General features: G+C 40.6%; 1 protein-coding gene across 9 annotated transcripts in view; it reads right to left on the minus strand.

Annotated features, from left to right (window-relative positions):
• The window catches only part of LOC147029524 (mitogen-activated protein kinase kinase kinase 2-like), a 104,101-nt gene continuing 91,671 nt past the window's right edge, over nucleotides 1–12,430 (minus strand). For all 9 annotated transcript variants that reach the window (XM_085872625.1, XM_085872622.1, XM_085872620.1 and 6 more), the window contains one exon: nucleotides 1–7,364. In XM_085872625.1, the coding sequence (XP_085728751.1) occupies nucleotides 7,145–7,364 (220 nt within the window). In that variant the 3' untranslated portion in view covers nucleotides 1–7,144. The remainder of the gene's footprint in view (nucleotides 7,365–12,430) is intronic.

Below are 12,430 nucleotides of genomic sequence, written 5' to 3' on the forward strand. Positions count from 1 at the left end.
TCTTATCTGAAACATCTTTATTGCATTTGTTTGTGACAAAAGGCACTCGTAACAAGTTTTGGTCGGAACATGTTAAATGGAACTGGCAGATACTCCACGGGATTCATGTGGAACAAGGCCATGGCAGATAAATAAATAAATGGCAAAAGCAGAATTGAAATCCTTTAAATTTCCATCGGTTTGCATATTTGGACATATTTATTCTGAAGTTCCTTCATTACAGAAGGATTATACAGAATAACTGCATTCCTTACCCCCAATTCCAAAATCTGACAAAATACAAGTGTGTATCGCATACACCTTAACCGAACAGACAAAAGTCACAATTTTGTTTCATCCTGCAATTTTGGATGAATTGACCGTCAAAAGATCAAAAAAGCTTCTCCCAAATTTATACAAACCATGCACATACGATCAAAATAAAAGAAAGGATCCAAAAACAATGGAAATACAATACACAGTTTCCATAATATTTGTTAATGTGCTCGTGCATTCATGTACAAAGCAATATAGAGTTTTGCGAATAAACATGAGATTGAGACAGAATCAGTAGTTTGAATACAATATAAAAGTCCGATATTTACATACGCACATAAAGGACGGAGCGGGTGCACTCGTGTCGAAGGGAATTTAACACTGAAATCACCGGGAATTTTACCAAGAGGAGTAGCATAGGAGAGAGCAGGCCATAAATATCCAAAAAAATAAAATAAATCGACCGTGGAGAATGATTGCCCTTTTTGCATTGCACTCAAAGCTGATATGCACGACATGATGAAATCATCTTTGGTACTTAACACCTCCATATTATCTCCCCCGCATCAGATATCCACGCACCATGTTGCTGCTTTGCATCATTTATATTGGTGCAGCCCTGCTGCTGATGCAGTGCTCCCGTTGCCCTTCTTCGACGCCCTACTTCATCAAATTTGTCCAAGATGGCCTCCCCTTGTCGATCGTTACAGGTGGGATCTTTAACAAGGAACACGCCCTCATCACTGTTCATCTCTATCTACTTTGCATCGCAGAATTCATGGTTTATTCTGCACAGCTAAAAGAACAAACATTTCTTGTTACATTCTACGGTTCGTAATTTGTGCACTGCAGAAACCCCCCCCCCCCCACCCAAGAAAGTGCTTTTTCCTTTGTAAAAAGTATTCTAGAATGCGTGACATAAAATGACTTCAATCCAAAACGTCAAGGAAATTGTCAATCTGGAATGTGTAAGATAATAGACTGGCTTCGTTGTAAACTGTCGAGGAATTTAACGATACTGAATTCATTCATAGTATGATTTTGGTAAAAGCGAAAACACTAAACGACTGGAGGCACAACATGGCACCAAATATACGCACCGTGGAACTGACTTGTAAACTCATGGTGTGACTTGCTACGGAACATGGTATTATACGAGTATTGCCATCGTGAAGTATTTACTGGGGGGGGAGGAGGGGTTTAAAATGAGAAAATGAAGGGAAGAGTAGACAGACACATAGATAGATAGATAGACAGATAAATGATAGATGTAAGAGGGTTTAAAAGGATTTGGGTGAAAAGGGAAAGGAAGTGAAGATAAAGGATAATGGAGAACGCAAGAAGAAGGATGTCCAACATTCACGCATCATATCCGGTATGTGAAATAGATATGAGTATATGAAATGGAAGAGACAGACAGAAAGAGAAAAAGAGAGAAAGAAAGAGAGAGACAGAGAGAGAGAGAGAGAGAGAGAGATGTAACACACATACATGTGAAATAGAAGACTTCTCACCTGACCACAAAGTGCTTATCCACACTAAGTAACAAAACCACGAGTTGGGCCTTTGGTTCAAATGAATTGCTTACAACTAACTTATAAGTAAAAATAAACAAAACAGATAATACAGAAACTGTTCTTTTTAATTTGCCTACAACCATAATGTGTTCTTACTTATATGTCATTTGTGATTTTGATTTTTAATTTTCTTTGTCATTCACTTGAGCTGAAAAAAATGGTGGAACTTACACATGACACATCGTCTTCAATCACCGACAAACTCCGACTTACTCTTCCACTCTCCTTTCGGTGTAAAGTGAAGTCATTATTTAGTGCGTATGCTGTCAGTGACAAGGTAATGCATTTCTCTGGAGAAACTACTTTCCTATCCGAGGCACGATGAGAGCACTTAACACCAAACGTATGGATGGTGAGAAAAGACTGACAATACTCGTATAATTAAACGTTGCGGTGATTTAAAACAATCTTCTATTTTCACACATCATGTGATCACATCTTGCACAGATTTAGAGATGGATTAAAACTTCCAGAGCAGAGCAAGCATGGACTCTCAAGGTAAACAATGAGAGTGAGAGAATAAGCGATTTTACAAGAATGTGTGTCGAGATTGTGGAAAGACATTTTGTTTCCATGCAGCATTTTGGAAACTTTCAAAAAGCGTTCAAACTTGTAATAAAACGTTTTCCGCTCAGATGCTTTGCTCGCACTCAAAATATTCTGCACTCAACGGAACAATTTAAAAATCCATACTTTCAATAGTCCTGATTTGTCAAGGGAAAACAAATTAGTTTTTTGTGTACAAGACAAATTTGTGAAGGAATAAAGATGTAAACAACAAAAAAGTAAAAATACAGGCACTCCTCACAATATGTACTCACAGTTATTGCATTCTTTTCTTTCCACCACCGCTTCGAAAGGGGTAGCATACGTGCTGCAACCGTGAGAACAGAAAGGGAAACGGAGGTGCTCTCGAGGATGACAGGTCATAGTTCTTTGCAAAGCGAAAGGTACGAGTACAATACAATACAGTACTATTGTATTGGAAATTAACATCCATTAAATTGGCAGGGTGACATTAAACGGGTTTTTATTTTAAACAGTCACCAAAACCAGCTGCAGTGCATGAAACTCCATCACCAACAATGCAGACATCTTCAGACATGGAGGCAGACAGTGTGGCCTCACCGCCGCAATAACCCCCTACCACCCCCACTCCCCATCTGCAGAGCTCCAGGCCTCGACACAATATTTTCTCCCGTTATTAGTGAGTACAGTATTGCACTCATTTCATTTTCTTCTATTTTGATGTATTTATGGTGGGTATTCAATTAATTATACACGTTGTGATGTTCGGTGTTGATTCACCGAGTTATTATATATTTACCTCCTCCACCGAGGGTGAAGGAGGTGATGTTTTCACCCCTTTCTGTTTGTTTGTGACTTGCAAAATCAAAGATTTTTTCAAGTATATTGGTTAGTCTATTTTGTTATTCTGTCTGTTTGTTTGTCTGTCACCTACTGGTCGCAATTTCAAACCGATCTTCACGAAACTTCACCACATGGTAGAATTTGTCATGAGGAAGAAGCCTATTGTTTTTGAGGTCAAAAGGTCAACATCGGCCCAAGGACAACTTCGGTGAGATTCTTAAAATCCTCAATTTTCATCTGATTGACTTGAAATTTGAAGAGGACATATATTTCAGGTCGCTGAATTCAACCAACTAATTATATTTGAGGTCCACATGGACCAAAAGGTCGACAGAGGCCAAATTTCTAAAATTGTCAATTTTCATCCGATTCATTTGAAATTTGAAGAGGAGTTGCATAGTCGGTCATTTAATTCAACCACCAATTATTTTTGAGGTCAAATTTATTTTATGGACTTTGCAAGTCTCGTGCTCTGCACAACGTCTTCTTGTTTGTTTGTCTGTGTGCAGGATATCTCAAAAATATGTGGATGGATCTGGATGATATTTTGTGGACAGGTTGGGTGTGTGACAAGGACAAACACATTAGATTTTGGTGAAGATCCGAATCCGGATCCAACTCCTGGAATTTTTTTAAAGTAATTCTTCACCAATGAGAGATGGGGCCAAAAACGATATATAGAACGATATCTCAAAAAGTTGTGGACAGATTTGGACGAAACTTGGTGGACATGTTGAGTGTGTGACAAGGAAAAATTGATTCAATTCCGGTGAAGATCCAGATCCAGATCTGATGACTAGATTTTTTGAAGTGATTCTTCACCATTGAGAGAAAGGGCTAAAATAATATATATCATGATATCTGAGGGAGTTGTAGACAGATTTGGATGAAACTTGGTGAACAGGTTGGGTGTATCACAAGGACGAATTGATTAGATTTTGGGAAAGATCCAGATCCGGATCTGGATACGAGAGTTATTTAATTTCTGAAGTGATTCTTCACCATTGAGAGATGGGGTCAAAAACGATATAGTAATGTATCACATGATATTTCAAAAATGTATTGGGCCCGATATGTTCTCGTGGATTGGGCATTATGTGGCGGAAGTATGCGCTCTACCGAATGCCCTTCTAATTTAATTTGGGTTGTTAGGTTTGGTTGCGTAAGGTTTCTGAACATCAGCCCCCCATGAAAGCATCTTCAATTTATAGCACTACGTCTATAGAAAATATTTTTCGCTTTTCACACTATACTATTTTTGTGAAACGCATCTAATTCATAAAGCGAGAAGTGCCAGTACATGTAATTCACAAAAATATACACAAAAAAGTGAAAAAAAATCCCAAAAACCCCACATCTGGTACGAGCAACATAATGAGTGTTTGTCTATTCTTCATTTAAAAACTTCTTGGCTGACATGGGTGCACAAAATGTCGATCGTCTGTCGTTTTACCAAAATACAAAACCTATTCAACTCACAAAAAGCTTTTCCCCTCCATTTACATCAGCCAACACCAATGAACATTAACATACAGATGGAGCCTGCCATAGGTTTCCTTTTCTTTTAAAAAATATAATAATTTGTTTGCAATAAACTTAAGCAACAACAGCTTAGTAGTGCTTTAAGCATAGCTGGCCGCAAAGGAGTCGAGGTGATCACAAAACCTCAAATTATTTTCTCCCAACCCCATTCCCACCTCCTCCAAGAACAAAAATATACAGTAATTTTATTTTCTTCAATATTTCTAGATCATCAGTTTAACACTTACTATTCATCAAAATATATTCTCAAAGTGCTACTGGAAGTGCCTTTGTCGAGCTAATATTCCTGAACCTTTATCCCCTTGCCTCTTGGTATTGTGTAAACGACAAGTCCACCGGCTTGTTCCTGCTGTATGTTGGGGCTTCCACAAGGAACTTCATCATTTTCTGTCACTTCCACCACACACACAAACAAACAAAAAACAATCTTCCTGTGTTTTGAATTTTGTGAGCAAAACCAAATAGTTGGAAAAGTTGTCTCTCTGCTCGGTATTATCACAGGGTGTGACCGGAAGATGGTGATGTAATCAGAAGGCGAGCCACAAAGGGATGAGAGAGAAAGTGGCAGAAGAAGGGTTCCAGTGCAGATATATATATATATATATATATATATATATATATATATATATATACATATATATATATATATATATACATATATATATATATATATATATAGTGATATTTTTGGTGACAAGTACTACTAAGTAAGAACGTAGGCCAGAGGAATCAGTATGGATAACGTCTTACTCGTGAAGGCTGGTGTTGATCTGCACCGGCGGACAGGTAGAACAGTGGATGGAATCAACAGAACGTTCATCGAAGTATACTATCCACAGTGGAAAGCAAGAAGCTGCTGCCCTCCTTTTGCTCAAATGAAGGGTTAATGCCCAAAACATGAACCTCTGATTCCCACGGCAGTTTGCACACTTTGATCAACATTCTGTTGATTCTTTCTGGAGTAAAGAGGGAAAGATAGAATAGCAAAAGTGGGGAAGTTACAAAGGACAAAGAGATGACACGTAGAAGATCAGGAGGGGGGAAAAGGCAGCAGCAAGAGGAAGAGCAGGATGTATGGAAGAATAATAAAGAAACTTGGGAGAAAAATAAATGAGAAAAAAAAGTATAAGAGAGAGTTACATTGAAATAGGAAGAGTCAGTAAGAGAAAAAGGATGTGAAAAAAGGTGGAATATGGAGAATGATAGGTAGATTCTTTTCATGATGATAATGACGACGATGATGATTTCCATCCCTGCACGAAAGCTCTGCACAAATTATATAAAAAGAGGTTTCCCTTCACAAACAAAAATTAACAACCCTCAATGGCATTAGAAAATCTGGTCTCAGAAAGTATTTGGAAAACAGCACCATGTGACTACCACAAAGTTAATACAAGGTCTGGCAATAAAGTTATCAAACGATGCAGTACCACCACCTACGTGATGGAAAAATGGCAAACGAGAGTGCAACGGTTGATGCAAATGGTAAAAGGTAAGACAAATGCCGAATATACCTGTTGGTGAGATGCTGGCTTCTTCAACATTGCTCCTTCACACAAGGGGCATGTTGTTAAGGGAGTCTGGATGAAAATGCTAGGTGACAATTCTCCATCATAAACTGTATTCACCAGATATGTTGGACGATGCATTTGTGTTTCCTCGGCTAAAACACTTCGAAAAGCCACCGGGACAATAGCAAGGATGTTCAATGTCCATCCTGTGATGAATGAGCAGTGTTCTGAAGAAAATCTTCCCCATCATTTGCGGTATTTACAGGAGACTGGGTTAAATGCGTTTCTTCACGAGGTTCCTATTTTGAAAGAAACCCGTGAATGGTAGTTTGGGTAATTTTTTTTTCTTTTGCAAATGTAGTTGGAAAACTTTATTGCCACATCTTGTAATGACCGAAATACAGTATGTGTGTTCTATTGCAGTAGTGACCCATTCCTTTAAATATTGGGGGGGGGGGGGGGAGGGAAACGAGTCTGCCCCTATTTTCAAAAGAAAAATTCTCCCATGCACCTCGGCATAATAATTTGAAACTCCCCTTGCATGATAGCTTCAAACAACTCTTGTAATAATGCGATTACACGGGCATGATACAACTAATGATGAGAAGACCGGATTGCTCTGACAACAATAAGCATCAGCAACATAATAAGTGCAATACTTGCCATGGTAGTGGTAGAGATTTCAGCCACAGCAATAGCCCCTTGGCCAATCTGGATGCAGTCAGGCCAACTATGGAGGATAATTGAACATTGCATCATCGATGCACTGCACAGTCCGCAATGGCATGTGTCAATGTACAGCTGAGGGTTAAAAGCCATCAGAAGCACATGTAGTCAAGTAGAAAGGGCATGTTGAACATTTTGGCTCTCATCGTCCACCAGTCACAATCAGTACACAAATGGATGCCTCAACAATTGGTCCGCTGTTGGCCTCTGCCGTGCCTCCACAAATATCCTCCTCAGGAAGTCGCGTCCATGCTCCGAAAGATGATTGGGAAGCCGTGGGTTCGTCGGCTGCGTGGCGATCTTGAAAATGGCCGCCATGGCTTCAAATTCAGACCACGGAGGTTTCTCCGTCAGCATCTCCACAACCGTGCAGGCAACGCTCCTGTGGTGTGAACGATAAAGTGGCATCGAAATTTTTAACATCAGATTTAGCCACTTTGTTAATGATCAGAAACCTCAAGTTTGAAACGGTAGAAAGAGTCTGTTAATGATACATAACTGACCTCAGCTGCTTAACATGTACTTTCCTGTCATGAACGGGGTTTACGTACTGTACCAAATAGTGTGTTAAATATCACATTTATCATGAATATTAAAAAAAAAAAACTTGTTTAACAGTGACCGAAGGCTTATCGAACAACTTAATTGTTCAGGCAAAAATAAAACAGTGGTGCTTCAGTGCTGCTGCTGCAATGGCCCCTTGAGGTTCGATAAACTAAATTGCACAAGAGCTTTTTTTTTCCACTGGCAGGGGAGTCGTGAACTGAAACAAATTAGGTATTGTAAAAATAATTTTAAAAAATAATAAAGGATTTGAGGTGAGTACATCATCAAAAGGTGACGTATCCATTACACCAGGGGTTTCCGAACGTTATTGAACTGAAAAGGTGGGACATCGAGTAATGAAGTTCAAAAAAAATGTTCACCTACAATTAAAAACTGATATGTCCAATAAATATAACTGCAAGATATATAAATACTGGCAGAGTACCCACCCTACGGGTGATCTGGTTTCAAGTGTGCAATACGTTCTTCTGACACATCCCTTTATTTGGGCAGTGTATAGGCAACAGACTGCTGCCTCAATAGCCCCCCCCCCCCAAAAACCCAGGTCGCATGTATGAAACAAAAACATGCGTACTGCTTATGTGCATGTATAATACATTGTGGTTATATAACTCGAATAACTCCAATTGCACTGGCCCATAGGCTGCGATTTTGCCGGGTTTATGGGACACCAGAAGCCTGAGGCCAATAAGTACTGTCGCCTTCACAAGGCCCATGAGGCCTCTTGGCTCCAACCTTTCGATATTTGTTGATCCTTTCAACAGTTGCTTCGGTTGTTTTACACTGAACGGAAAACTTATAGGGAGGACATGGCGATTGTGAATCCAGTGTGACACGTCCGAAGATGTCTTGGGCTTACCAAATGGCAGATGTATGATTTTCTTTTCAGGTTACAATTGTGGGTGTGGTATCAGGCCAGCTGTCCAACCAATCGATATCAAGCAGACATACATACGTACATACACTTGCTCCATCATACATAGATTCACATGGGACAGATACACAGCCTGGGGATGATCAGCTGCAATTAGCCAAATAATTCATCCACATTCTTTTCTGAAATTTCATGGAGGTGACTGAAAATAAACACCCTTTTTGTGGTCCCCATCCATGTGCAAAAAATATATCATTTCTCTGCGAAAATAAAGTCGCGGATACATACCCAATCGGGTATGATAGTGATACCAGAGGGTCAGGTCATTATTTGTTGGCCACGTCGGCCGTAAACATGCATCATCACCCTGCGCTCGCGAAGCAAAAAGCGGGGTTAAGCGACCAATCGCATCCGTGTGCTGTACGTACCTGTGCCGTACGTGCATACGTACGTACGTGTCTGCATTTTTAAAATTCATTTTCTCAGCAACCGTTAGTCTCATTGACGCAAAATTTTCCAAATAGGTGCGCCTCCTCCAGTATAATTTTTTGTCACAATTATGACGTCATAGGTCACGTGGTACAGGCGCCATCTTGGCACCTCTATATCCGAAACCACTCCGTGGAAAAAATTCACACATGGCCCATTGTCAAGTACTCCCCATGGGGAATAAGATGTGTTAATGATGATGTCATCGCCTTCTTCATTATGACATCATAATTCAACAAGCACAATGCTTAATTCGATAAGTAATGAAAAAAAAATTTCTTTGCAACTCTTGGTCCAATTGACACAAAATTTTGACCATAGGTGCACCTCCTCCTGGAGGAATTTATAATGATAATTATGACGTCCTAAGTCACATGGTACAGGCAAGATCTTGGAAAAAATCGAAAAACTTCGCCCCTCTATATCTCCAAAACTGCTCCATGGAAAAAAATTGAAATATGGCTAACTGTCAAGTACTCCCCATGGGGAGGGAATAAGATTTGTCAATGATGATGTCATCAGTGCCTTCATTATGATGTCGTAATTCGACATGTGCTTGATCCGACAACGCTTGATCCGGTCAGTATGAAAAAAAAATTCTCTGCCATTGTTGGTCCAATGGACAGAAATTGTACCATTGGAGCGCCTCCTCCTGCAGAATTTTTCAATGATAATTATGACATCATATGTCACGTGGTTACAGGCATCATCTTGGAAAAACCAAAAAACCTTGCCTCTCTATATCTCCGAAACCATTCCATGGAAAAAAATTGAAACATCGCTCATTGTAATGTACTCCCCATGGGGAATAAGATATATTAATGATGATGTCATCGGCGCCTTCATTATGACGCCATAATTTGACAAGTGCAACACGACCCGGTCAGAATGAAAAAAAATTCTCTGCAATTTTTGGTCTGATTGACACAAAATTTGATCATCGGTGCACTTCCTCCTGCAGGAATTTATAATGATAATTATAATGTCAAAGGTCATGTGGTACAGGTGCCATCTTGGAAAAAACGAAAAAAAACAAAAACAAAACAACTTTGCACCTCTATATGCTCGAAACCACTCCATGGAAAAATTGAAACATGGCGCATTGTAATGTACTCCCCAGCCCAGTTTTGCAGCCCACTCATAGGCCGGATCTGCATCCGTACCTTAACCCAAATCTAATTGGCTTGTTTTTGTCACCACCCCAAATCATCCACAAAGTTTTTTTTTCTGAATCTGTCCATAAAGTTTTGAGATATCATGCTAAATATCGTTTTTGGCCCAATCTCTCATTGATGAAGAATCAATTAAAAATTATCATAACCGGAGCTTCATCAAAATCGAACCAATTTGTCCTTTTCACAAACCCAACCTGTCCGCCAAATTTCATCCGAATCCGTCCATAACTTTTTGAGATATCCTGCTCACAGACAAACAAACAGACAGACAAGCCGGAAGGCGGTGATGGGTCGCCGAGCATGGAAACTATAAGATATAGAGCAAAATGGATGTCATATATCGGATAGGGAATCACCTGAAGATTATGCATATCAAATCTCATCCAGTTCAATCGACTGATAACGACTCGGTATCCATTTGAATGAAAAGTACCGAAAATGCGGTTTGAAATCGGAAATCCCCAAAGTTCGAGGGGGTGCTGTGGGTGAACAAAGATCTCAATCGAAAATCCGGCTCGATCATTTGTGCACAATGTATTCCAGACTATGAGTGTGAATTTTCATGACCATCCGACCATAACCCTAGGAGGAGTAGCATTTGGCACGAAGGCACCTCCAGCTCTCGCATATTATCGATTTTTGTACTAATTGACCTTTGACCCCTGACCTAAGCAAAATCAGTCAATATGTCCTGAGGCAAAGTTGTAGTACTCATTGAGTACCACGAACCTGCAAAGTTTCATTCGTATCGATGCACTCACCTTTTTGCTAGGGATCCTTCAATTTTCGCCAATTTTTGCGCATACCCTAATTGTAGGGGGCGCTGCGGACAAAAAAAAAATACCCTAATTGTAGGGGGCGCTCCTACATACCCTAATTGTAGGACAAAAACCGGAATATATTTGATAGAGCATCACCTGTAGATCATTCGTGCCAAATTTCATAACCCGACGTGGGATAATGGCTTTCGGAATTAATTTCGCGTGAACGGTACCGATTTTGAAGGTTTTTCGGTTGTTGCTTGGGAACCAAAGCGTCCCTAGCAACCATCACAATTTCCAAAGCACTAGTTCATAAGATGTACCTACCACCCGAGTTTAGTCAAAATCCACTCACGTTTGCCACCAATTATGCGGATGACAAACGAACAAACATCCAAACAAACAGACAGAATTACTGACAATAAGGGTCACCTATTTCGGCGACCCAATTAAATGGTGGAAACATAACCTCCGTCCACCTTCAGTGGCGGAGGTAATAACCCAATGATTATGATGTTGATGATGATGACAATGACAATGGTGATAGTTGAAGTTACTGGGAGTTGTTACAATGAGGGATGTGTGCAAATAAGTTTTAAAGAAGAAGAAAATTTCTCATGCAACCCAAAGGGTCTTGCACACTGTAAAACTTGCTGTTTACATTATGCTAAGCGTTAAAGAGTAAAAAAGTGATATATTTGGTTATCCCGGATGCTAGCTATATGGACGTGTCGGGAGGAAAACTGTTTTTTTTTTTGTATACCTTGTCGAGGCTCGTTTTAGAGCGAACACACAACACACAGCAAAGTGGGCATCAGACAAGAGGGGCGGGAGTGGGAAGGACAAAACAGTGGGGAACAGAGACGTTAGATCTGTGGAAGGGAGAGGGATGGGGTGGGGAACACGGGGTATACAAGATGGACATTACAGGGACTTTCAGGAAGGAAAGAAGGGAATTTGAAGGAGGTGGGTTTGGGGTGGATTAATGGGGGGAGAAAAGATCGAGAATTTGGATGGGGGGTGACAAGAGGTGGTGGTGAACAGCTGTTTTGAAAGCCTGGAGGGAAAATGGGATTGAACAGAGTGTGGGAGTTTATTCCAATGGAGGGAAAAAAAGAGGAATGAAAGAGTAAAGCAGTGAGCAGAGATTCGTGATTTTGGTAGTTTTACCAGAAGGGGGTTGTTGGCGGACCTTGAGCGCCCTGCGGAAATATGGTGGGGACGAATCGCACACAGAGCGGTGAGGGGGGGGGCAAGACCGGAGAGAAGTCGGTAGAAGACGGAAAGGCCATCGACCTGCCTGCAGTGAGAGAGTGAGAGGCCCAAAGACTCAGCCTCATCGCGGGAGATGCCAATGATCCGAAATGTCTTGGTTTCCACAGCGTGAAGCCGAGAAAGGTGGGAGGCAGGAGCACCAGCTCAGATGGGAGAGCAGTACTCCATCAGGCTGCGGATGAATGCTTTGTATGTCGTCAAGAGCTCAGGTGGGCTGAGGAAGGACTTTGCACGACGGAGGATTCCCAGTCAGCGATTGGCTTTGGAGTCAGGTTGGAAATGTGGCTTTCCCAGGAAAGATCATGGC

Source organism: Eptatretus burgeri, chromosome 3 (genome assembly GCF_056783735.1).
Source record: "Eptatretus burgeri isolate ZD-2024b chromosome 3, Ebu_testis_v1, whole genome shotgun sequence".
NCBI lineage: Eukaryota > Metazoa > Chordata > Myxini > Myxiniformes > Myxinidae > Eptatretus > Eptatretus burgeri.